The sequence below is a fragment of the Nannobrachium achirus genome (genome assembly GCF_963921795.1).
Source record: "Nannobrachium achirus genome assembly, chromosome: 21".
Lineage (NCBI taxonomy): Eukaryota > Metazoa > Chordata > Actinopteri > Myctophiformes > Myctophidae > Nannobrachium > Nannobrachium achirus.
The window spans coordinates 54,260,788-54,288,774 of NC_137828.1; the positions used below are offsets into that span (position 1 = coordinate 54,260,788).

The 27,987-nt window shown below is 42.6% G+C and overlaps 1 protein-coding gene across 1 annotated transcript in view; it reads left to right on the forward strand.

The window, feature by feature from the left end:
* LOC308306797 (cadherin-12-like) overlaps window positions 1–27,987 on the forward strand; it is a gene marked incomplete at both ends in the record, with an annotated part of 155,622 nt that overhangs the window by 25,614 nt on the left and 102,021 nt on the right. Inside the window, 3 exons of the mRNA XM_080751839.1 lie at window positions 17,283–17,577; window positions 21,620–21,739; window positions 24,648–24,815. Coding sequence (XP_080607965.1) covers window positions 17,283–17,577; window positions 21,620–21,739; window positions 24,648–24,815 — 583 coding nt within the window. The remainder of the gene's footprint in view (window positions 1–17,282; window positions 17,578–21,619; window positions 21,740–24,647; window positions 24,816–27,987) is intronic.

Genomic DNA, 27,987 nt, shown 5'->3' on the forward strand with positions numbered 1-27,987 from the left:
GTTTGCGCCAAGTTTTATGAGTATTGGAACAACAGCGCGCCGTGGCCCCTGGTGTGGCTATTCTGACAGCAGTCCCCCTTGGTCCAAGTTTGGTGTAAATCGGAGCAACAGTTGACACACCCTCTAGACAATTCTACTATAGGATGACAAAAGTATGAATCTCTGAGAGAGAGAGAGAGAGAGAGAGAGAGAGAGAGAGAGAGAGAGAGAGAGAGAGAGAGAGAGAGAGAGAGAGAGAGAGAGAGAGACACACCCTGAATATAGCAGAGATGTTTGATGTTCATGGTTCTGAAGTATTTGTTGCTGCTGTCCATTGTCCTGAAGTAACTGCAGCTGCTGTCCATGGTCCTGAAGTAACTGTAGCTGCTGTCCATGGTCCTGAAGTCAATGTAGCTGCAGCTGCTGACCATGGTTGAGGCCCCTGGGCCCCTAGTGTTACTATTCTCATGATAGACTCCTGAACAGTGTGTGTACCAAGTTTGATGTGAAATGGAGCAATGGTGTGGCTATTCTGTTGGTAGTAGTGCTGTCGCCTCATAGCTAGAGGGACGCTGTGGGCACTGTGGGTGCTTGGGTCATCAGTGCCAATACCCTAAGTGGGGTTGGTGAAAGGGCCTTTCTGTGTGGAGTTTGCATGTTCTCCCTGTGTTTCCTAGGGTAGGTACTGTTACAAAGAAACATGCAGTAATCCTGGTCTCTATACTGCCTCCCCCTGGTCAGCCAGGGCGCCTGATGGAGGGGAAAGGAACTGGTTGGAATAACGTGTTCCTTCCACACCGGGGAATCTCTCCCCTGTCAGGTGAAAAGAAGCGGCTTGGACTCCTCATGCATAGAAGGAAGCATGAGGTCAGTGTAGCGCCCAGGATTACATAATTTTCACTGGGTGAAAAATGGGTTGAACAATCGTGGGATAACATTTTTGAGAAAAAAAAAACTAACCAACAATGGAAACACTTGGAAATGTTACAACATCAGTATTTGATACCATGGAAAAAACACACAAAGCAAAGCAACTCTCCAAACATATGGATATACCAGGTTGATTCCCAACAGCAGCAATATGCATTCCCAACATGAAACCAACATAATCCTGGTTTCAGAAATCCAATTATAGCGTTTTCTACAGAGATTGGCTACATTCACCACTTTAATCACTCAAATTAATCAATATACAAGGTCGAGCGCATAGCCAATGAGGGGCAGAGAGACACAATTCCCAACAGAAACACTTGCGTGCTTTCATGCTTTCTTGTGAACTAGCCTACCACACACGAGTGCAATAGGATTTATTTCCTCCACCAAGAAGGTAAATGTTTTCATCCCTGCCCGGGTGGAAATAGTCATGATATGAAGCAAGACTTTGTAGAAAGGTTGGGCAACTGGGTGTGGTGTTAGCCTATCACATTAAAGGAGTAGTTCACCCCCAAAATGACTTTTTTCCTATTGATTACTCATGCCATGGAGACTTGAGTTCAATAATATTTTTTGGTATTTTTTGCATTCCTAAAACAAAAATGTGATTATAGTATATTTACCCCCATTGAATCCGGATGGGGACACGAATGCATTTGGGTCCCCATCCAGAATCAATGGGGCTACATTTATTGTAATTAAATTGTTGTCTTAGGAATGCGACTAAAACAACAAAATATTATTGAATTCAAGTCTCCATGGCGTGAGTAATCAATAGGAAAAAAGTCATTTTGGAGGTAAACTACTCCTTTAAGGTGCATTAATTTATGACTTGATTCATTCATTCACCCAAGAGATTGAGGAATGGCTTGTCAGGATGGGGCGACTGTCAAGTCTCAGTTGACAGTCAATGACCCTCGGGATGCCCTCTCATTTGAAAGCCTTCAAAGGGGGCCTTGTGATATTTCATCAAACACTGCTTGGAGCTGTTGACTCGCTGGTCAGGCATGAGAGCCTTGATCACCATGGAACAAAATTGGAACATGGAGGCACAGGGCTGCATGAAAGTTTGCTAGTCACATGACACTTCTCAAGTATGGTGATACTGTAGGAAGTATCTTATCTACTGTATAAATACTACAGTAGTGTGTACATGCACGCGTGTGGGTGCGCTTGCGTGCGCGCGTGTGGGTGCGCTTGCGTGCACGCGTGTGGGTGCGCTTGCGTGCACGCGTGTGGGTGCGCTTGCGTGCACGTGTGTACTTCACAACCTCTGTCAATTTAACTCTGAGGGAACACTGGTTCACAACAAGGCAAACCCCACATAGATACATATAAATGCTATAAGATGAAACGGAGAGGTGGGGATTTTCACTGTCTCTGCATGACATTAACACATGAACAAAACTGCTTTTCTTGTTTCTTACTGCGAATTGAACCACGCATAATTGAACAGCTGCTCTCAAGAAAGCCATTTTGCACTTGAATGTGTTACTGCCTTTTGGTAACCATAGGGATGCACTGGAATATCCTGGACTAGAAAAGGAACTAGGCTTGAATAAGTATGTGCAAATTCTAGACTCTGGAAGTTATACACAACACAGCAGCCACTCGGCTGCTGTTTTAAATGTTTAAATGTTTAAATGTTAAATGTCATATGCATTTTCAGAGCATGCTTATTTTAATGATCAATGGAATCGATGTGTTCCTTTTTTCCCCCATATTTTATTAACTTTAAATATGTTATACTATCAGCCCGGGCACCTATAGTCACTGGAACGCCCTACCTCAGGAACTGCTTTTAACTTCTGAAAGGAGAATCACTTCTGAAAACCTAACTCTACGGTAAAGGCTTTCGCTTAGATCACTTGATTATTGTTTTTTATTGTTTTATTCATTGCTTAATGATTTAATTATTGTTTATTTTACCATCTGTTTTTAAATTGAATTGCTTCAGCGTAAACGTAAAAAAGAAAACAATATTACGCAGAATCGTTCTTGGTGTACTGTTTTTTTTTTATTGCCTCTGCAAAGCACTTTGTAAGCTTGCTTCGAAATGCGCTTTATAAATAAAGATTATTATTAAGTTAAATATATCATTATAATTAGGAGTAGTAGTAGTAGTAGGAGTTGTATTATTATTACACGAGAACATGCACCCAGCAGCCCCTGTGGGAATCGAACCCAGAACCTTCTACCTGTGAGGTGACAGTGCTACCGACTGTGCCACCGTGCCCCATTGTTGTTGAGTAGTGTTGAGCAAAGTAACGTTCATAGTAGGTGGGAATTGTGAATTCTGACGGTATTGCTGCACTCTGCCAGTCAGTTTTTTATAGCTACTGTAACAACTGGTGCCTCGAATGGAGGAACATTCTAATTGCTCCTCTCCTGTATTGTCAAAACAAGGCGAGGCTTACCTAGTTCTGTACCTGTGCAAGAGTGTTGTGTCAGTGCTGAAGTGTGGAGTGTGTTGTAGCATGTGTACATTCCACTAGCAAAACAAAACTGACATCAGATCATCATAAGCTTAAAAAACAAAACAAACTAAAAAAAAGTGTAATACGTGTATGCAGCAACAAAATATATCCACCGGAGGAACTTTTGTGTATGAATAATAAGACAATGCTACCATAGCTAAAACTGTTTACTGTTGATATGCAGCAATCTGACAAAGCTTTCAAAGCTTTGGCTGGCAGAATAAGATGTGTGAATAAAATGAATAGATAATACTAGCAAGAAGTTAACATTTTCAATAGAAAATGCTCCAGAAAATGTTTTCTTATTTTGTTTTCATGGCATGGCTACCGGAGCCAATCCGTGGGTCTCTCTGTGAGTATATTCGTCTCTGAGGTTGTCTGGGTTATTCTCGCAAACCGCTGGACTAACTAGCGCAACATTTCTTGTGCACGCTGCCAGTAGGCAAAGGAAGTGATATTTAACTTTAAATTCCTCATGGACATCAATGACGATCTGATCAGGCAAGGAATCTTGCCCACATAAGGGGTCATTCTCACAGCATTGATAACTGACGTCACAGGCTGGCCACATGATGTCCCAGAACCACATGGAAGCCAAGACGTTATTAGTCTTGTACTCGTGGCCAAATGGCTGGCAAGCCGAATATTCCACGTGTTGAGTGATTATTGAAAAATAACCGATGATTCAGATGAGAAAAACACTGTATAGCAAGGGTCTTCAACGGGGGGTCCTCAGAGTTACTACAAGGGTCCACATGAGTGGAAAAAGCAGCACACCAGAATGAGAATACAAGACGGGCTCAGATATTAAGTTCCATTTTATTCTGAACGCCAACGCGTTTCGGCAGAGAAGGCTTCACGCCGAAACGCGTTAGCGTTCAGAATAAAATGGAACTTAATATCTTAGCCCGTCTTGTATTCTCATTCTGGTGTGCTGCTTTTTCCACTCATGTGGACCCATGTATTCAGTTGTACCTAGAGCTAAGCACCCACTGCCCAAATCAGTGGCAGCAATCAGAGGAAGCGCACCTGTTCTTGTCTCCTGAGTTACTACAAGGGGTCCTCCAAATATTTGTGTGATAGAAACATTTTTATATTAACAACCCAACCCTAGTGTCCATATTCTGAGAACTTTAGCCAAAAATAGCAGATACAAGCTCACAACACCTCGTGCTGCGAGGTGTTGTCAAGCGATATGGAAAACTATATGGAATCTATGAAAGACTTGTGGTTTGCTTCATCTTCTCTCAACTCAGGGGTTCTTGGCCTGAAAACGTTGAAGACCCATGCTGTACAGAGTTAGCAAATTGGCCTTTTCTCTGTATAACTAAAGTGTGATATAATCTCTCTCTCTCTCTCTCTCTCTCTCTCTCTCTCTCTCTCTCTCTCTCTCTCTCTCTCTCTGTTATCAGCAATAAAATAATCTGAATTCGGCACACACACAGACGGGCAATGTGTTTGTTGATTCATGTTATAACTTAGAAACAAGTGCTGCAAGGCATTTGTTTAATCAGAGATGCTTTTTCTCTCTCTAAAGAAGAATAAAAACCAGTACTGTTCTGCCAGTGTTCTGTTGGGCCCAATGGGGTGTGTGGCACAGTTTAAAGAGACAAAACGTCTGCCTTCTCTCATTAATGAATCTCTTTATATAATTGATTACCATTGTTGCAGTAATGGAATTTATAATTAGTACCAGCCAACCTTTGCTTCTAATTAATGAGTCTGTGTGCCTTGAGTATATTTTTTTCCTCCTCCCTTTTATTTGCATTTATGTTTCTATTTCATCTTTAATTGTGTTATTTTTAATAGATGTGCAGGTGTCTCTCCAGGGTACTGCTGGTAAACGGTAGCAGCTGTGTTGCTACAAACGGCGAGCTGTTGCTACTGTCAATCAAAATGTGGGACTGTCAAACAAAATGTCCTGCAAATATGTTCACAGAGTTGCTGAATCACCATGTAATTCAGAGGTCCTCAAACTGGACATCGCTACTGTCGGCGGCCTGCGGGGTGTCCTCCGTTGCCGGGTCAGGGTGGGACGGGACCGGAGTGGAGCGAGAGGACCGGGTTAGCTGCGCTAGCTTGGCATTTTAGATTGGCCCAATCTCGTTTCTTGGTCAGTGCTGTTTTAGCTCCCGTTTGAAGGAGGCGAAGAAGAAGAATAAATGAGCAAAGAATATTAAATAAATAACAAAGCTGTTTTCCAACCATTTCTGAGGGAGGGAGCGTTCGTTTCGTACCGTAAGCCAGGGAGCGTTCGTTTCGTTTCGTGCCGTAAGCCGCACCCGGCCGGGCCATATTACTGGTTTCCGACGCGCGTGTGTGTGTGTGTGTGTGTGTGTGTGTGTGTGTGTGTGTGTGTGTGTGTGTGTGTGTGTGTGTGTGTGTGTGTGTGTGTGTGTGTGTGTGTGTGTGTGTGTGTGTGTGTGTGTGTGTGTGTGTGTTTGCAGTGTAATTATGAAGATGGGTGAATGCAGTGTTGGGACAGTTGTAATAACAAGTAATTGAATTATATCATTTAATTTAATTTAAGTTTAATTACTCAGTTACTCAATTGCAAGTTTGGCCAATAACATCAACATGAAATTGTCTTGATATATACATTTTGATTTTACCATTGCTGTGATCTTATGCCACCAAAACCCCCTTTGGAAAAGGAAATAGTGGACTGTCCCTTTTTCTTCCATTCTGATTGCTTTGATTGATTTTTTCTTTTTTATTATTTTATTAGACAAAAAGGGAGAACAGTACAAGTATAGTCAGAGCAACACATCCTCCCCTGCTGCCAGCGCGGGTTCTATTGTCTTCCAAATGTGAATTAGCATTTCAATTGACCTCTCAATTAGGGAGCGCAAAAGGTGTGAAATTCTCTCCTTGCTTCTGGGAGGGGGAGGAATGGGTGAGACCTGTCTTTATGATCGATAACTAACAGTCAGAATGGTATATTATTTCATACTTAGGAAACATTTCAGAAGGGGAAAAAAAAAGGGAACATATGTCTTGAGTATTTAGAAAAAGTCATGGAAGGGGACATTTCTGAGACCTTCACGGGGAGAGTTATTGCACTTTGTGATCTCAAAATTGGTCAAAATGACCCGTTAGTCACCCGTGTGTTAAACACCCTGCCTAAAAGTAACATCCCAAACTAGAAAATATTGTTCCTTCGAAACAATTGTGGGCTCGCTTCAAGCCAGAAAACAATGGCTATAAAAGTAAAAAATGTCAAGATCGCAGGCAGTGCTCTCTTTGACGTTACTGACGTCAAAGATTGGTCCATTTTGTTCCAAAAATGTGTTGTGCAAAAGTTGACCCGCTGGTGGCGCTATAACAGGCCAATGTGAGAAGGGTGGTATCTGTTCCTTGACCTATTGGGAATGTGCTTGCAAGATTTCACACACATTGCAGGCTGTGTTCATGATTTGAGGTGTTTTTGGCTTTGGCCACTTTATCGCTGCTTGCAGCTATATTTATTATTATTTTTTTGTGTGTGTGTGCACTTCATAGGCATATTAGATAAAGGTCCTTAGATTGTGTGTAGAATGTTTCATGCAAATTGCAAAAAAAAATCCTAACGGGTTTAAGCGTTTCACAAACTGCTCAAAATGATATAGCGCCCCCCTTTGGCCAATTGGAGTAAGATTGGTTTTAGTGATATTTGGACTAACACTCTACATCTTTGCCAAATGCCATGAATATGTTACTTTGCATGTATGATTTAGAGGCAGAAGAATAATTTACATAAAACTTCAATTTAAAAGAAATCCGATCTGACAGATCTTTAGATATTGGTCCAAAGTTCACGTAAAAAAAGTTTTGTGCACGTGACGCGAAAATTCCAGAATAAAAGTGGGTTTAAGTGTTTTACAAACTGCTCAAAATGGCGGAAAATCTAAGGGCGGAGCTTACTTAACTCATACAGTGCCAAACGACTTTCAGATCAACTTTCTCACTATGGACTTCCCTGCCAGACGACTTAAATCGACTTTTACTTAGAAAAAAAACATTTTTTTTTTTCATTTTTTTTTTTATTATTATTTATTTTTTTTGGGACCCCATTAAATCTAGTAAACATGATTTCAATCGCGATTTTGCATGTTCCACCCCCATACAACCCCATCTTTCATACAGGGTAGCCATCTTTGTTTACATAACATGTAAAACATAATGGCTATTATCTCAAGAATGCCTGAACGGATTTCCAATCTGTTTTTTTTTTTGTTTGAAAGCTGTGAACAGCCTGCACAAACATGATCTGTGCATGGGCGTGCATGATCTGTGCACTATAAATTACATGGAAGTCTATGGAGAGGGCTGGCAGGGAGAACCCAAAGAAGGCATATTTAATTGGCAGTAACTGAGTTAACAAAGACACAGATGTCTTCCGCTCGAGTCAAAGCACGTGTGTAAGCAAGTTGCATGACTTCAAACGAAACGAGTCATGACTTATGCCCGTTTGAAGTTTGAATTTTCAAACGATTCGTATAGCGCCCCCCTTTGGCCAATTGGAATAAGATTGGTTTCAGTGATATTTTGACTAACACTCTACATCTTTGCCAAATGCCATGAACGTGTAACTTTGCATGTATGATTTAGAGGCCGAAGAATAATTTGCATAAAACCGCAATATATATTGAATTATTAAAAAAAACATTATTTAACGTACAAACTTCTCACCACATAGCCTGTGTAGATATAGGTTCAAAGTTCATGTGAAAAAAGTTTCATGCGCGTAACGCGAAAATCCCAGGAGGAGATAGATTTTTACTGTTTTTCATATAATTCCAAATTTTGGGGGATCTAAAGGTCAGAGGTCAAAAGTCAGAGCGTAAAAGTTGTTCGGCATGAGGAGACACATACGTGTATATAGGTTTCATGGCTGGACCTCAAACACAGCATGAGCTATACCTGTTCAACGTTCGCACTTTCGAAGGCTTCCTACAGCGCCACCATTTGGCCGATTGCTGTATAAAATTATAGCACACTTCACCACTGTAGGCTGAACACATTGATGTTTTTATTTTCATTTTCTCACTAAGTATGTAGGAGTGGTAAGATACCGAAGTTTTGAGGAGAACTGTTGACTGATAGATAAATAATGACAATATCTAAAGTGTGCTCGCCTTACAGGCGAGCCCACAATAAGACTTTTTTATGGTTGAGCTTTGAGGGCATTGAGGGCATGTCATTGAGGGTATTTCAGCAATATAAAAACATAGCTTCCTCTAATTGGCCTCTGATTGGCCCTCTTTTGTAATGTAATTGGATCAAATTACTGCCAAATTACTGTAATGGCACTTTATTCCAAAGCGCTATATAAATGCACCACTTACCTTTTATATACGTCTGAGAAAAAGCAGGTATTTCAGACTTCAGAGTACCATTGGCAGCCCAGGAGTGGTTTCTATATCCAGGGCTTCATTGTGTTGCTCTCTAGGAGTCTAGGACATTGCCTTGCCTTTCCGCAATAAGCTTATGCCATGTTCCACTTGTTAGAACTGAAATTGAAAAAAAGTTTAAGCTTAAGTGCTTTCATACTAGTTACCGTACATTGAACTTTTTGTTGTTGTTGTTCTTGTCTTGGTTCGTTTTCAATCTTCTTCGTTTTTATCTTGTAATGGCATGGCGCTGAACGAACAGCTGTGTTGAGTGTGACAATCCACTTGTGCTTCGATGCACACAGGATATATCTGCCATCCCCACCCACACTCAGTCTCTGTCTGTCGTGACAGGTTGTTTTATCTTCTCTAGTGTGGGTCGCTTCGTGGTGAGAACTAATTTGTATATGTACATATCATATATTTTTATCTGCCAATGTATGTAAGCCAAAGGTGCAGCAGAGAGCAGGTGCATAGATTTAATCTTTAAATTAAACTGTTAATTAACATAAATGAATGCACATTGATGTGAGTTCTTGTAGTTGGTCAAATGATTATCGCCATTTAAAGACACTATTTAAAGTAGACTTTGCAAAAGTAGAAACTTTATTTCTCCAATCAAAGTCAGTTTCCTGAACTTGGATAACTTCCAACAGATTCTCTTTTTTATAATAAAATAAAAGAAAGTGGCCAGGTCTACCAGTAAATGTTTTGAAGTTCGTTCAAACAAGGGTGTCCGAGTGAACGGTTCATTGGATCTTGTTCAGTGAGCTTGCCTATCAGTCTGTTGTCCAAAGTCTGATTCAATCAATCAATCAGTCATCCAGTGTAGCCTGCCTATCAAAATCTGATTGAATCGGTCAACGCTCATTCACTGATTGAACCACTTGTCAGTCATGCTTGCACCTATCATGGTAGGCAGCTTAAGCAGAGGAAAGCCCAATTCATACTTCGTTGCATGACTGTGGCATGCATCGAAAATAGACAATAGTTCAAACCATAAATTAGGCTTTACTCAGAGCAGCAGGGATGCACATGTGCAGTAGTATTGAATAGAAACAACAGGCACTCGTTGGATTATTTCAAAATGAATTGTTCCTTTCTTTTTGGACTAAGACTAAGCTTGTTTCTGCATCTTAGTTTATCAATGACAATGTGAAGGCACTGTTCAACATTGATACATTTGACACATTTTAGACTTAAGTTATAAAAAGAAAATGTTACATAATAGTTAAACTGCATATCTTCATACCTCTGATCATATGATCATATGATCATCTGATTTGCAAATATCAGTGACAGAAGTGGGGTTGAAAAAAAAAACTAAAATATTTTGAATATTTTTGAAACATTTTAACAACACAAACTCTGTGTGGAGGTCCCTGGCACCACATATTTTCAGATGGGGGTCCGCGACTGTGGACAAATATGTTAATCTGGGGTCCTTGATATGAAAGATTTGGGAACCACTGGTTTAAAAACATATTAGAAAGTAAGCCCAATAAGCAACTACACTATTTGTTTTTAACTCATTCTGTGCCTATCCCGAACATGTTCGGGATATGTTCAATCCAAAACAATTTTTTTTTTATTAATTGACTTACCCTGAGCTGCTTGTAGAGTCGTGGGTGGTCCTGGCTCGTCCTACGCTAGCCAGCTAGCCATTTTACATGGTCCGACGATATATTCCATTACAAATGGTTTAAAATACATTTTTGAGACCCCCAATGTTCACCGAATGTTCAGCGCCGCTTCCGGAACGTAGTCCAGTGTGCCTATCCCGAACATGTTCGGGATTTTTAATGAAATGAATAAAATGATCCGAGGCCTTCTGAAGCCTGAGCCTAAATTTAAAATCCAGTGGTCCAAATCCTGGGGAAGCCATGCCGGCCGTGAGCCGCGAACGTAGCCGCGAATCGCCGCCGAATCCAAAGAAAAACCACATCTTTGGAGGCCCATATCTCTGGATTGTGTTTTTAGGGATGTGGCGCGAGGTTTATTTACGGCGAAATCGCCGAAAAATGATCTTTAAAATGACAAAATGGGAATAGCTATTCTGTTAGCATTATCATCCGGGACCTTTCCATGACGTGCACGAACGTGAGCACGCGCGTCACTGCAACGTGAGTCCCCGGATGCTAATGCGCTCGCCTATGGGAGAAAGCCTGGCATTCTTTGGCGCCATCTAGGGGCTGGCACTGGTAGGGTTAAAGACACAAATTGCTTATTATAAGCAGACATGGCAACACAGGTTCATTCAGAGCCCAGAACGCCATCTACTGACACTGTAATGCAAGGACACAGGAAACCAAATGATGTTTTTCAGCCTCTTTCAGGATATGAACAGTAAGTTGGGGGCGGGGCCAGGAATAAGGTGAATAAGGGGAACTGAGCTTTGTTTCATGAATGGATAAATGCATCCAGTGAAGAACAAACAAACAAAGCAAAAGTGTGCCTCTTAACACCTCAACTAGTCACATCACAAGTTCACGCACAAAGTGTTAAGGAGTGGGTTAAAATATTTTGGGCAAGGTTCCTATGACACAGTTAAATTGTTACGTAAAGAATACGATTAAATACGATTTGATAAAAGAGTTAATACAATGTGCACAAAAGGTATTAAGGTAGCCAGGCTATATGGCAAAATAATGCTGCTGATTTATGCACATAGTCAAAGAAAGATATAGCAGGCGCAAATATGCAGTGTTCCCCAGTCTAGTGTGCTTATTAATAAATATACAGAATATATGAAAAAGATATATATATAAAAATGTATGAGGATATGTGGTTAGCTTAAGGGCAGAGAGGTCAGTGTACCCGTGGGTGCTAATATTTAATCGAGAAACAAGAAAGAACAGATTGCGGGCAAAGGTGCAGCAGGTAAATATATGGGAGAAACTTTAGTGGCGGTGGTGCAATTTAAAAAATATCGTTTTCCAATTCATGTCATACTGAATTGCCGTGACTTGAGAACATGAGTGATGACCTAGAACGGACGTGATAATTCATTCCATTTTGTATTTTTACTGTTTCACTTACTTCACCTTTAGACTTTACAGCTCGTGGGAAGAAAATGTAATTGTCCTCTTCCCACTTTCCTCAGTGCCCTCCAAAACCACTGAATACACATTAGCACCTCCAATGTCCTAATTGGACAATTGCATTTGATGTGAATGGTCATAGATAGGGCTGTCACGATTAGGATTTTCTCCAGACGATTAATTGTCATACAAATAATCGCCGATTGACGAATATATCGTCTTTTTTCCCCCCTTCATTTTATGCCACTATGATAATAGGCTTTGAGCTCATACTCATACTGTATCTTAATGAAGAGCAATTTAATTGCTTTTTAAACATCAGTTCAGTGGTGTAAAGTAACTATTAAGTACATTTACTTGCTAACTTTAGCCCTATGTTATACCGTAGCTATTTGAAAATAAATAGCCGATCTACAAGCTCACAACGCGTCGCGGTGCGTTGTGAAAATAGCCGATCTACAAGCTCACAACGCGTCGCGGTGCATTGTGAAAATAGCCGATCTACAAGCTCACAACGCGTCGCGGTGCGTTGTGAAAATAGCCGATCTACAAGCTCACAACGCGTCGCGGTGGGTTGTGAAAATAGCCGATCTACAAGCTCACAACGCGGCGTGCTGCGTTGTGAAAATAGCAAACAACTGCAAACATAGCCGACAGCTGAAAACAGCACGACCACGATGTGTGTAATCATCATCATCATCCTCTCCACAGCAGAGCAGCAGTGCTAAGCTAAGCTGCAGTAAAGGCACTGACTCCAGTCCTCTGTGTTGAAACGAAAGTGAACGCCTTTTTCTGTATCGTATCAAAAGGAATATATAGTCCCGGGATGTGTATGGTACATGTGTCTGTTCCGACCGTCTGGAAAAAACAAACTGTTCAAGCATTTTTAGTTAGCCAGCCAGCCTGCCTGTGCTGTGTGACAGTACGTGCCGTGCCGCGCTGCTGTTGTGTTGACTGACTGTGACTGAGGAGGGCCAGCATTGAGCGTTCACGGGTCCCCGTGGCAACAAGGTGGAGGCGCATTCAAGAATGCAAGTGTTGACGTGAGGTTTAACTTGTTTAAGCATGGTTTTATTGTCAAAACTCACTACTTTTTTAATTAACCGATTTAGTGCCATTCCCGAGATATCTCGCTAAATGTACTCGAGTATCTCGAGTGCCATTCCCGAGATATCTCGCGAAAAGTAATATATTACTGTAGCGGCGGTTATATTACCGGATACAATGGCCGGAGGTCCCGAGCCGATCTCCGTCGCTGATTTCTCATCATCACGGCTCCACGAGCACAAAATAGTAATCCCATAACATTGAGGCAGACGGGGGATCTCATCTTTAATGTCCATTATCTCAAAACTACACTTTAGAAGCGAAGATGGAGGCAGATGCTCGCTTATAAAACACATGTTGAAAAGCATCGATCCGATCCGCCATGACACCACGTAAACAATGATCGATTCTGGCGCAGGACGCGATGACGTCAGACCGGAAGTGTTTACGCTGTGGACTTCTGGCCTTCAAAATAAGATAGTGGCCGTTAATGGAGCCAGTGACAGGCACTCAGGACATTATAATCCGTTAATGTCTCGGGCTCAGAATGAGTTAAATTAAATAATTGACGATAATCGCGAATATGAAAAATATTCGCGAATATGAAAAATAATCGCGAATAGACGATTATGTATTAATCGTGACTGCCCTAGTCATAGAACGGTAAATCATGGGGCCAGCTACACTCCTTAGAGTTGAAAGCCTGTTTAAAAGGTTCAGCCCGCTGCACTCCTTATTACACTGTATGCCCTCTTGTCTCTTTGAGAAAAATAATGTATTTCATTTTAGTTCCCCACTGAAGTGAAGTACAAAGGATTCCATCTCAGAGTGCCATGGGTAGTTCAAGCAGATTGTGAGATGACAGCTCAGCGTCCCCCAAAATCTCTTTCCTGCCTCTCTGCACTATGATATTCATGAATTCAATAAAGCATTAAAGAGGGATTAAATCCCTATGTGGTGACCATCGCATCGCATTACCTCCCCTGAATATCTGAAAGGGTTTTTTGGTAGTGTGTCGTGTCAACAGGTGTACTGCTGCAGGCCGGGGAAGTGTTCGTCTTAGCAGTCGTACAAAGAGATGAGCTGCAGTGTGCAATAGATCTAGGTCAGAGCAGATATTCCCTCTGTGCAGGAAGGATGAAGTGTGTGTTTCTACGGTGTGGCTCCTCAGAGTTGAGACGTCGAGAAGAGGGTTTGCCTGCCTGTCTGTCTGTCTGTCTGTCTGTCTGTCTGTCTGTCTGTCTGTCTGTCTTGTCTGTCTAATCTCACAACCCCCTGGACCGATCAGAAGTTGGCCATTTGTGTGGAAGTCAAAAGGACTCTTTTCGGGTTGAAACCTTGCCCGAATGTTGTACTTGTCCCCGTACTGGCCGGCAATGTGTCGATGAGTGTCCCTGAGCAAGAATCCCTAATTGCTCCCTGAGCGCCTCTCAATGGCTGCTCACTGCTGTTGTGATTATAGGATGGGTAAATGCAGAGGACACATTTCACAGTGACAAAAACACCCCAAGGATCGCATGGGGACCATTATTATTATTACCGGTATTATTATTATTATTATTACCCTTATAATTATTATTGTGACCGTAGGTCGCAAGTTTTCTATGTGAACGGTCATAGCTTGTCCGTATGTATGTACGGTATGTATAGTATGTATGTATCTCTGTCACGACTGACACTGTGGTTCTATGGGTTTGTCGCTATGACATGCTCTGACGTCACTGTATGGTCAGGGGAACCATTCTAACAGAATGGGTTTGCTGCTCTGACATCACGCTCTGGCTTCACTGTGATGTCACACTAACATAATCCCTTTTATGCACATATATGGAGTTCCCTGATGTCATCAATATTAACTCATACAGTGCCGCCGGCCACAAGGGGCGCTAGAGTGCCATAAATTTCTCCATAGACCTTCGCTCTAGCTTCCGTCGACACTGTCCCAAGTGCCTTGGGATTTCACTCCAGCCAATGCTATGGGTGACGAGAGGAGGAAGCTAGCTGACACGTAGCCAAAATGCTAACCCATTTAGAAGCCCGATATAAAGCTATTTCAGTCGCAAAAAACTTTTTCTTTGGGTCTGGGAACACAATCCGGAGAAAATCCTGTCTAAAGATGTGATTTATCATTGGAGTGGGCGGCGCGATGCGTGTATGGCCGAGTGTTGGCCTGGACCATGGATGGACGTTTAGACCGGGGCTTCGTTGAGGCCTCCGATTAAATAATTCATTTTATTAAATATCCCGAACTAGTTCGGGATAGGCACCCTGGCATACGTCGCGCCGCCGATAGTATATATTGAGTTTTTTTTGGGGGGCTCTAAACTTTATTTTAAACCATTTTCAATGGAATAAATCGTCGGACCATCTAGCGTCTCTCGTTGGCTAGCGCTGGACGAGCAAGGACCACCCACGTTGCTCCAAGCAGCTCGGGGTAAGTAAAATAGCAAATAAAATATTGTATTGGATTGAAATAAAGCCGAACTTGTTCGGGATAGGCACTGTAAGAGTTAAGCCCATATCTAACAGGACTTCATATGGGGATGCCCATATATGGAGGCCACATCGGCCACATACCATACTAACGGCTGGTTCTACAGACAGGGATCTCCATGTATGGGCATAAAAGGGCATGATGTCAAATGTCATAGACATCATAGGACTTTCACATAACAAATAACTGAGTAAGCATGTTTGGGCTCTCACAGCATATCTCCATATACAGTACATGGGTTGGGTTGTCTAGTTAGGGAAGCCGATGCCCATGCCCCCCAATCCCCGCCGCCTCTGACACAGAGATATATCGGCACTGTCGGGCAGAAACCTTGTATCTCCAAGTTCCAAATGTGTGCGTTTTTGAAGCGGTGAAAGCCGATTCCAAGGAGTGGCTTTGTCTGTCCCGTACATGTTTTTTTGAGGATTCACATAGATTCTCAAGGAGTGGCTTTGTCTGTCCCGTACATGTCCCGTGCATGCAGAATTGAGGATTGGTCAAGCTTCACATGACAATTTGGCCCTCCAGACAAAATCATTAATTCATTCAGAATTCATAAAAATATAGAACTAAAGCACATAGAAAGTATAGATCTAGAACACAGAATGTATAGCTCTAGAACACAAATTTCATAGCTCTAGAACACAGAATAAAAATTCACCGCTTCACTTCGAACCAAGGTTTGATTTTTTCGTAAAGCAAAGCTCTGTTTCATCATACAAGACTGCCGCACAAAACTAGTGAAAATAGCAGATATACAAGTACACAACGCCTCGCACTGCAAGGCGTTGTGTGCTTGTAGAGCAGCTATTTTCACTATTTTAACCCATTATGGGTAGGTACACATTTTTGTGCTTTTACCCCTCAGGCCGGGAACACATTTTTATGTAGGTACAGTACAGTCATTTTTGAAAAAAACATTTGATTTTTTTCAGATTTTTTTCTTTGAAAGCCAAAGGTGTAAGTTTTGGAATTTTGTTTCTAGCTGCTACAGAGGCTGAGTAATAGTTTTCCTGAGAAAAACGGTGGGTCATTTTCAAATTGGCCTAAATGGATTTTAAATAGTTTTTAAAATAACAAAAAGGGAAGGATTTGGACATACAATGTTTCCCCCCGACGACGACGATACCATAGACTGACATCATAGATGAGTGATGTGTCACTTGCAGTCCGAGGTCCACACTGGAGCCATGACGTTTGAGTCAATCTTCATGACTGTGATTTAAAGCCGTGGTTGGCCAACAGATGTTAGGAAAAATGTGAACTGATTGGCCAAGCTCCACATGATGTCGTGCTCTGATCAGCGGTAGATTTTCAGGAAAATCGAGATCTGAAGGCCGCGTAAGCTGCCTGAAATTGTAGTGTGATTCAGGACCTTTCAAGCTTGTTGGGCTCAGGTTTGTTACAGCATGGGACTTAGATTGCAAACTGCACTGTCTGCGATGTCAAATGGTTCTCACGGCAGCAGTAATTGCACTGGGAAAATGCATTATTTATGACACATTTAGCCTCATTAATCCGCAAAACGCTCTCAAACATCTGATCATTTTATTTTTCTTTATGACTAACTTGGTTTTCGCACGTCTCCACTGAAATGGGTGTCTGTTCTTTGATGCCCAGTCTGCTTCTGCTCGACACTCCTCGCAATGCACTTCACTAAAGATCTTCCCCACTGCACTCACCCAGTCATTATCTCTGTCATTGCGAGGACTTGACCCGTTTTCCCCCAGTGTCTCAACCAATTAGACAATTCACAGGCCTGAGGTCAGTCCGTTGTCTCCCCAGGTTGGCAGAGGGAGTGTAGTCGCAGGATTACATTAGATAATTGACACTGGGTGAAAAATGGGTTACAAAATCTTGGGATGAAAAAAAAAAAAAAAAAAGGAAATGCTTGTTTTGTTAAAAGAAAATAAACTGGGCATTTTTTCTCGCCTCGCAGCTGCACACTGACATGGACGGCGGAGAGAATGCGGTGAAGTACACACTGTCGGGCGAAGGAGCCGGCTCCATCTTCACCATCGACCAGACGACGGGGGACATCCATGCCTTAAGGAGCCTGGACAGGGAGGAGAAGCCTTACTACACGCTCCGCGCCCAGGCCGTCGACATCGACACCAACAGGCCCCTGGAGCCCGAGTCAGAGTTCGTCATCAAGGTCCAGGACATCAACGACAACGAGCCCAAGTTCCTGGAGGGGCCATACACCGCCAGTGTCCCAGAGATGTCACCCGTAGGTGAGTGCGCGTGAGGTTACTTTGTTATAGATATCTTATCTACTGCATAGTACTGTGTTCTATCCGTCTGTCATTCAATGTTATATGAGATACATAAAGGTTTCCTGTGCAAATAAGCCGAAAAGCTTACTAGGATCTCCTTTTAGTTGACCTTGTACCAGTGAACTGTACTGTCATGAAACGGTAACTTTTCCTATGCAAACTTCTAATAGTCTTAGTCTTCAATCAATCAATAATGTATGCGCCAGTAGGGGCCATACTGATGGCCTACAAACCATGGGGGCCAGGTCAGGTGTCTGACTTTTATATTACACAGCATCTGGTCTTGTCTTGTCTTGTCTTGTCTTGTCTTGTCTTGTCTTGTCTTGTCTTGTCTTGTCTCCCTGTGTTTCTGCATTAAAGCATATTTCTTTTATGAATAAAGATTCAATTCATCCCCAGAGCAAGCAAGCAGGCTTTATTAGCTCAATGGTAAAAATGTCAGGAAAAAGGGTTCAAATCCGGTGGTAGAAGAGGAAAGTTGCATGGCACTGCCATTTATTGCTAAATGGCAGAACCATTCAGCAATACATTAATTACACAAAATCACTGTAGGTGCCCATGCCATGTCTTTTTGCTGAGTGAGAAATAAAACTTTGGCAAATATTTTCCTTTCCACTTCTTCGGAAGACTGCTTTACTGGCAAGGTTCACGGTTCCAGATCGTGTTTACTGTTGTGTACAGGTATACAGTAAGAGTACGATTTATTTTGTTCCGCTCCTCAGTCATTCTAGCAGCATTCTAGCAGCCCTGGGACGGGTGCAAAAGTGCAGTTCAGCATTCATGCAGAACCAACCAACCAAACAACCAATAAGTTTCACAATGTTCACCTGGATTAGATAAACATAATAACAGGAATAGAGGAGGACTCTCATCACAGCCAGCACTCTGTACTGCGCATACTATAGTAGAGGAAAGTTGTAGATGCTTTGCTGTGGTTATTGCAGCAGGGATAATAACAACATAATACACAATAACTTATCTATAAAACATAAAAAAAAAGATGCCCGTATCCAAAGGAAAAGGGGGGGGGGGGGGGGGGCAGAAAAATGTTGCCTGCAGTTAAAACGTAGGGTTATTTTCTATCAATTGTGCACTCCATGAAGCCTTGAATGCATAGATTTGTTTTGTTTTTGTTGCATTCCTGACAATAATTTGATGACTGGTGTATTTCTGGTAGGAGAGACAAAGAGTCTACTTTGTCTCCTACCAGATACATTAGCCGGTAGGAGATGGTAATCAAATGATTGGCTTAGGAATGCAACAAATACGTGAAAAAAATCTATGAATTCAAGACTTCATGCTGTGTACAATTGATAGAAAATACGTTTTTTTGGGGGGGTGAACTACTCGTTTAAGGGCGATTTATGCTTAGTCGCGTGTCGGTTTTGCACACCAAAGCAGACGATCTAAAATCTCACAACATGAGCTTGTGGATCGTATATTTTCGATGTAGCAAACCTAGTACAAATCAGACATCGCTCAGCTGATTTCACATTTTCACAGAGACTGGTTATGCTCAGAGTGGTGCTGATGCGATATTTCACAGGCTTGTCTTTATGCTGCCCCCGCCCCCAGCGGAGGCCAGATCAAGGTAATTCACTTGTATGGCTCCCTCTTGATCTGAATTGCAATGAGAGCTCTCATAGAAGAGAACTGCAAATCAGCCCTCTCCAGAGTATTACTGGCAGAGAGGCAGGAACAAAACAGGCCAGGCTCTGTACGTGGGCTCTCCAATTCTCACACGCACGCACACACTCGGGCACTCACGCACATTATGCACGCACACACAAACCGGTTTCTCTTGAAGTGGAGGTTAAATGGAGTGTATATTAGAATTATGACGCTCTCTCCCGTTATTTGGGCAGAATAAATTGTGCTCCGATGCCGTGATGGAGTGTGTGCTTAAAAAACTTGGAATCGCTGCTAATTACATTAATGAGACAAATGGAGCTGAAAGGGCCTTCCTTAGAGAAATGCGTTTGAAATCAGACCAAAACTCCAAAGAGTTTCCGCCTTTGCATCTCACAGACGAGTGCTGAATGCTGATAATGCACGGCGTTATAATTTTACACACAGCTTGTCTTGAGACATAACTCGTAAAAAAAGAAATATTAGTAAATGAATACATATTTGATTAAGTATGTCAAAGTATGCGTCAACTGCACATATTGCAGGTATATGCTGTCTGCCTGCCTAATTGGGCATGTGTGGCTTGGTTAAGGAGGATAGTCTCTAATCTCTGAAAACTAATGGTTCAATACAACAGTCACCATCTGCTCAGACATGCAAAGCTGTGTTGTCTCTTTACAAACAAAATGGGAGATTACTGCAATGCAGCAATGACCATCTAAACACTATCCCTCATGGAGTGTCTAGGAGCAGGCACATGCACACATAGACATCAAAGGGGGCTTGAGCCTCTGCCCTTTTATCCGTCTGTAAAAAGTGCTCTCTCCAGACCACACAAATGCAGTTTTTACTATGGTGAAAGAAATGCAAATGCCCTCTTTCCATGGCATACCTGACGGCAGCATTCAAGAGAATTGCCTTGCCCAAACTCTCCTGAACTTGAATGCAGCATCTTATGTTGAAAGAATTGCCCTCCCATTGTAGAAAATAGAAATAGAAATAATATCTAACGCTACAGCTTTCAAATTATGTTACTTTCTACTTTTGTTAATATGTTGTCTTTTTTTTTTCATGACACAAACAAAAACAAAACAAACTACACAAACATACAATACCGGAAAAGAACAAACCAATAAAAAAACAATAAAAAAACTCGCACAGACACACACAAGGGATCTCCAAAGCAGATTCCCCTACCTGTGTGTGTGGAGGGCTTGTCCTCGTTCTACACAAGGCCCCTCCTCTAGGTCTTGTTCTCCCCTACCCTAGGGTTTTCCCAGCACCTAGGCATAAACCTATTCAGTGTGCCTCTGTCTCCTCACACCCAACAGGCCCAAACATCCACACTGGCAAAACCTGTTAAAAAAAAGCAACAATTATTGTAACCATTGCCCTAGTATTCTTCTCCCAAAGTCCTTCCTTCTTTCCCTTATAGTTTTAAGTGGTCCAACATACACCGATGGTAGTGCTGTCAAACACGTGTATGAATCTAACTATGAAATCTATGAGAAAGTTAATCTGCAACAATGTATATAGGGTGTCCCTGCTTCATCTCTCTGTCTGTCAGCCAAGGGGTCCTCCTTCTCCAACCCTCTCTCTTCTTTTTCTCTCTCTCTCTCTCTCTCTCTCTCTGTCTCTCTCTCTGTCTCTCTTGCTTTTTGGCCTAGAAGGTGAGGTATTTAATTGGATTGACTGGAGCTTTGGTACACTAGAATTCCTTCCCAGCCGTCATCTTAGCAATGCCAACTGCAAAACGGGGGCTCTCTTCAAAATGATTATCCCAGTTATTCTGGCTCAGAACACTGCAGTTTATTTAATTCCTTAGGTTAATTTCCCCAAATCCAAAGTTTGTTTGTCAAAGTTCTGATACAATGGTAAGGATGTGGATAAAAAAAGGGTGAACCGTACAGACAAGTAATTACTGTCCCTATTATTGTGTGTGGGCTGGCAGGCTGCCATCTTGCCTCTATGCTCACCATGGCTCTTTGTTTTCTAAATGGTAACATTGCTTAATGAATTGGCTGGTAAAAGAGATTCATTTTTCAGCCACATAATGTTACAAATATAAATTATATGCAAAACCATGCCACGGGAAAATACAATAGCTATTCTACTAAACATTATTGTCCTCTCACACTCCATTACCGGCCATACCCAACATTCTTTACACGTTGAATGCCAACTATAATCTGAAAGGGCTCGCACAGGGAAATGCTGCCTTGATGTGATGCACAGAGAATTGGAAATGCAAGAATTTTGTCTCCCCCCTTTACTGCATCTACATACAGACTGCTGAGGAAACAAGTCATGACATGAAACTAAACCCAACCCTTTTGCCTCTCATTATCCCCCCCCCCAACGCCAAATACAGGTACCTACGTGACGCAAGTGACGGCTACGGACGCGGACGACCCGACGTACGGCAACAGCGCCAGGGTGGTGTACAGCATCCTCCACGGCCAGCCATACTTCTCTGTTGACCCCAAAACAGGTATTATAATACTTTTTTTTAAAGGCTGGGGAAAAAGGAAGATGGGGTTAGGGTTAGCATTCACCAGGTTCGCATTCACCAGCATCAGACTAATGGGACCTCGGACTAATGACACGTCAGAACAACACTACGCTTCCCTACAAGCACACAACACCTCGCACCGCAAGGCGCTGTGTGCTTGTAGATCTGCTATTTTCACTAGTCTTGTGCAAAAGTCTTGTACGATGAAGCAGGGCTTTACTTCACGAAAGACTTTATGAAAAAACATACAAATTTGAAACTTGCAGATGCGAGGTTTCTGCCCGACAGTGACGACTTGACACCAGTGGTGTAAAGTAACTAAGTACATTTACTTAAGTACTGTACTTAAGTACACTTTTTTAAGTATTTGTACTTTACTTGAGTATGTCCAATTTCCAATACTTTTACTTCTACTGCACTACATTTCGGATCCAAATATTGTACTTTTACTCCACTAAATTTATTTGAAAACTTTAGTTACTAGTTACTTTGCAGATATAAATGATTATATTAGAAAACATACATTAACCACTTTAGCCCTATTTTATACCTAGGCTATTTGAAAATAGCCGATCTACAAGCCCACAACGCGACATGTTGTGAGCTTGTAGATCAGCTATTTTCAAATATGTTGTACTTTTACTTTTAGTACATTAAGTACATTTTGATGCCAATACTTTCGTACTTTTACTACACCTTGAATTCCGGCTTTTCCGACTTTTACTTGTAGCGGAGTATTTCTATATTGCAATATTGATACTTTTACTTAAGTAAAACATATGAGTACTTTTTCCACCTCTGCTTGACACTCAGCGCGCCTGCTTGGCTCTCTATTGGAAGTTTGCATTCAGAAGCCAGCATGCAATGTGATGGTGTGTGTCCTGGCAACGAGGTGCCATCTCCCAGTCACTGACCCTTCTGTCAGTGCATTTGCTGCTAGGAGACATTCTCAGACTACAGCGACTAGGAACCACCACGGCGGCAGTCTCTAAATTGGCACGTCATGGCTGGCAGCGATTTAGCTGCGGTGACATTGACAGAGGTTTTCAAAGGAGGCAATCATAAGAGAAAGAGGTCTTTCAATTTCCGAACAGAGATGTGCTATGGCGGAAGCTCCGCTGCAGAGGCGAGTCGTCTAGATGATGGTTTGTCTTGTCTTGTCTTGTCTTATCTTGTCCTGTCTGTCTGTCTGTCTGTCTGTCTGTCGGTCTGTCTGTCTGTCTGTCTTTTCTTTGCAGTAACATAGATGTTTTTGTATTTTGTAAATATTTAATATTATCTTAACACTTGGAATGCCATTATTTTGGTAATTATTTGGCTATAGACCTTATTCACACCGCGGCCATCTTAGATCACATGACCACATGGGGTGCCTTTATTGATAGGACCATAGACTGACAGGAAATGGGGAGAGAGATGGGGAGTGACACGCAGCAAAGGTCGTCAGGAACGGGACTCGAACCCGCAACACGCTGTCAGGCATCAGAGCCTATGTGGTATGCGCCTGGACCACTAGGCCAGCAGGAGCCCCCGCTTATTGTTCATTCTTGCCATGAAAGAACATGTTTGCAGCTGTGCACACAGGCAGATCAAACACAATTTAAGTGCGAGAGGAAGAGGAACAAGTGGAGTGAGCGCCGCGCTTGCGAATATATATGTGTGTGGGTGGTGGCGCGCAGGCCCTGCCTCCGCTGTCTCCCTCTACTTTTTCTTGCCGAACATCCTCCTAATGACCTAGCTATTAATCTGCAGTACAAACGCTGTCTGATGCTGGGGCCTCGCTTGATCCTCAAGTGAATCATTACGGTGCCTCCTCCGCTGAATGTCAAGCGTCTCCGGGTTTGGGGATGACCTCTGTCTGGCTCAGCGCTGCAGCGATCAGGACTCCTGGACGCGGGGAGCCCTCGGTCTCTGACTGGGCTCTGACAGCAAATTGGTCATTTTATGTTGCTAAACATCTTCCAGGAGCAGTTATCCACTTAAAGGGATATTTCACTTTTAAAAACAAACAGTTGAGTCGTTTTATTGTCCACTCTGGCTTTGAACACCCCAGACAGTTTTTAACGTACGTAACCATGGTTACGTGCAGCTACGTAACCATGGTGAATGTAAACAAGGTAGTACAACGGCGCCACTCTAATTGTCTATCTGTGCGTCACCGCCACCTAGCGACATGGCATGCACGAGTGCCGCGCTGCGAGCTTGTAGATCTGCTATTTTTTTAAATGTTGTGAAAATGTGTGCAGATCTTTGAATATATGTATTTTTTAAGTGAACATTTGTAACTCAAATTTTGCTTTGGGGGGTCCCTGGAACTAAATATTTTGAGATGGGGGTCCGTGGCCAAATACATATCATTTTGGGGGTCCTTCACATGAAAAGGTTTGAGCACCACTGACATAGAAACATAGGTTTTTCCAAAAACCTCAGAAGGATTTGAAAGACTCAAGACTTGCACAAGTGTTCACGATTTTTCAAAGTTAGCAGATCTACAAGCTCGCAGCGCGGCACTCGGTGCCGCGCTGTGAGCTTGTATATCTGCTATTTTTCAATAGTTAAAGCATAAAATAATGATACACAATAATGTGTACCCGTTCTAAATGGGGTTAACTGGACTTGAGTGGGCTCTGGACTTGGACTGTTTTCCCCACCAACACCAAATCTCTTTGCCAAAAATAGGTGATCTACTGAAGCTCACGGCGAGTCACACACTTGTGGATTACCTCTTTTTGGCTAATGTTCCCCCAGAATATGGATGCTGGTGTTCAAGTGGTTAAGAGTTATAATGCTCACTCTGCTTTTATCTCTCCTTCGTCACCCCCCTCTCTCTCTCTCTCTCTCTCTCTCTCTCTCTCTCTCTCTCTCTCTCTCTCTCTCTGTTGGTCAGGCGTCATAAAGACAGCCTTGCCCGACATGGACCGTGAGGTCAAGGAGCATTACCAGGTGCTGATCCAGGCCAAAGACATGGGCGGTCAGCTGGGAGGGCTGGCGGGGACCACCACCATCAACATCACCCTGAGCGACGTCAACGACAACCCGCCCCGCTTCTCCAAAAGTGAGTGTTTTGGTTTTCCTTGGTAATAGGCTCTTTACACAGCAGCCATAATGGCAAGACATTGGGCCCCTTCATAGGTGTTACCATTACTAATTTCTGTTCTGACAACGCTGTTTTCTATAGAAAACTGCAAAATAAATGGTCAGATATGCCATCCGTTTTGACGACAGCAGCGTTTTCGGCGGTTGAAAACGCAACAAAGTGAAACCTCCTTCCAGGGTGGAAATCTTTGAAGACGTTCTGCCCTGCGTCTCCATCTGAGCAGGAGAAACGCAGGAAATGACAAAACGTGTGATGTCATGGCTCAAAGTGCAGACTACGTGCAGCTACGTAACCATGGTGAATGTAAACAAGGTAGTACAACGGCGCCACTCTATCTGTCTATCTGTGCGTCACCGCCACCTAGCGACATGGCACGCACCTGTAGATCTGCTATTTTTTGAAATGTTGTGAACATGTGTGCAGATCTTTGTGCAGATGTATTTTTTAAGTGAACATTTGTAACTCAAATTTTGCTTTGGGGGGTCCCTGGAACTAAATATTTTGAGATGGGGGTCCGTGGCCAAATACATATCATGTTGGGGTTCCTTCACATGAAAAGGTTTGAGCACCACTGACATAGAAACATAGGTTTTTCCAAAAACCTCAGAAGGATTTGAAAGACTCAAGACTTGCACAAGTGTTCACGATTTTTTTTTAAATAGCAGATCTACAAGCTCGCAGCGCGGCACTTGGTGCTGCGCTGTGAGCTTGTATGACTGCTATTTTCCAATAGTTAAACCACAAAATAATGTGTAATAATGCGTTCCCAGTCTAAATGGGTTAAATCCCCTCCCCCTATGAAGAACATGGGGGGCCCGCAGTGAATCCTTGTACCCAGGGCCCAGAATTTGGTGCGACACCCCTGGGGAGAGGTAGGACGGTGGAGCTACGTCCGCCAGATTACGTCCGCCAGATTTATTGATTGATTGATTGATTTATTAGACACATACAAAAATGCATACAGTACAAGGGTACAGCCAAAGCACTTTGGTCCAAAAGGATAACACTGAAGAAAGACCATGTGGTCTTATTTCCATTCAGGTCCCATGCATTCATTCACTAGAAGGACAAGATACATTCATATACCAAAGAAACAACAACATAAAACATTTCTAACCATGAGGTCTATGAACAAGTTTGGGTTGGGATGGAAGTACTATCGTAGGTGGTACTGAATAATCTCTTACTTCTCCATATGACTTGCTAACAGATGAATTTTTAAGCCAGTTTTGAATAGGGATGGGTATCGTTAAGAATTTAGCGATTCCGATTCCGATTACGGTTCTGCTTATCGATCCGATTCCTTATCGATTCTCTTATTTATTCTCATAATGGGCAGGGGGGGAGAGAAAGAGTACTAATGGGTTAATTTAACATACATTCTCTTTTATATGAAATTCTCTGAATAGACGATGCACAGCATACACAGCCCCTGTGGTCATCTATTGTGGTCATCTATTGCCCTTAAGGGCGAGGTCGCGACAATTCTTGACTATCTGGCCAACCACAGCGTTTCTCTGACGATTCTAGTTGTTGTCATTCTGGGGGGAGTTTGTTCATGTTTTTGTGAGGGTATCAACCCTAGGAGACACCGGGAGAACATGCAAACTCCACACAGAAAGGCCCTATCGCCAACCCCACCTATATATGGAGATAGTCCAGTCCATCATGTCATATGGGACTACCGTCATAGACAGTAGCCATTGTTAGGCCGGAGTCAATGGCTGTCTGTCTGACTGTCTGTACAGGAAGTGATGTCACATGACATACTTTTTATGCCCATATATGAGTCATTCTGTACCACATCTCCATGTTTAGGCCAAACAGGTTCGCTCCATTTCTCCATGTATAGGTCCAAATGCCCAACGTCGAGCTTGACAAGGAGGATACCGCACATTGTACCTCATCCACCCTTTCTTCTCTCTCCTTTTGGTATCTTTATCCTCCTCCTCCTTTTTTTATTTTTTATTCTTCTCTTTTTTTCACAGCCGCCCCCATATTTACTTTAGAAAATATGTTAAATTCTAAGAACGTTTCGAGTACCAGTTTGATACAAGAGCGAATAATCGCTACACTTCTGGAATCCTGTGCGTCGACTTAAAGTCGGATCCAGGCCTAATAACTTTATCTAGCCGCCCCGTTGCCACCTCCTTGTCACATTTTCTTTTCTGAGACACATTGTACCTCATCCACCCTTTCTTCTCTCTCCTTTTGGTATCTTTATCCTCTTCCTCCTTTTTTTCTTTTTTATTCTTAATCTCTTTTTTTGTCTTTCTTAGTCTTGTGTATCCTTCTCTTTTTTTAGTCTTTCGTGTAGCCGCCCCGTACAGGAAGTGATGTCACAACTCGCTGACATCACACTGACATCACTCCCTGTACAGATGGAAGGTTACAGAAGGAAGGTTACAGAAGGAAGGAAGGAAGGAAGGAAGGAAGGAAGGAAGGAAGGAAGGAAGGAAGGAAGGAAGGAAGGAAGGAAGGAAGGAAGGAAGGAAGGAAGGTCACTCAAGCGACAAGGCTTTTCAGGGTAAATGCGACCTTCGGTCGCAATTAGTGCTTGCAGGCATGCTGGGGGCTGGTCAGAAATAGTGGTCTTTTCTACCTCCTCCCCTCCTTATGCTTCTCCTGTCATTTTCTTCTTTTTGTAGTTTTTATTCTTATTTTTCACAAAACAAGGTTTATTTTATACAGTGTGCTCAATCCAATGTCCCGTTTTTGCAGTGCAAGGCACAACGTAATTTTTTATAGTGTAACAGCCTACTCTACAACGCTGGCTCACTCGGCTGCAAAGTGATGGGCAATCCCGTTAATTTCAGTGAACGGATCATTTCGTTCACGTTCACGGTAATGATCCGTTTAAAAGATTCGTTCAAATGATTTGTTCATAGCGCGATCGTCCCGTGAAAAACACAATCGCGGGAGCGTTTTCATTACGTTGCGAGTACAGCCCGCCGTCGCGTCCTTTCTGCCCGGCCCGGGCTATTAGGGGGAGGGGCGGGGGTGTGAACGAAAGTGTGATTTCAACGAATCGTTCACGAGTCATGCTAATGATTCGATTATTATGAACGAATCACTCATGAACGACACATCACAGAGCTTCTGCAGCACACAGCTAAAGCAGAAGCACTGT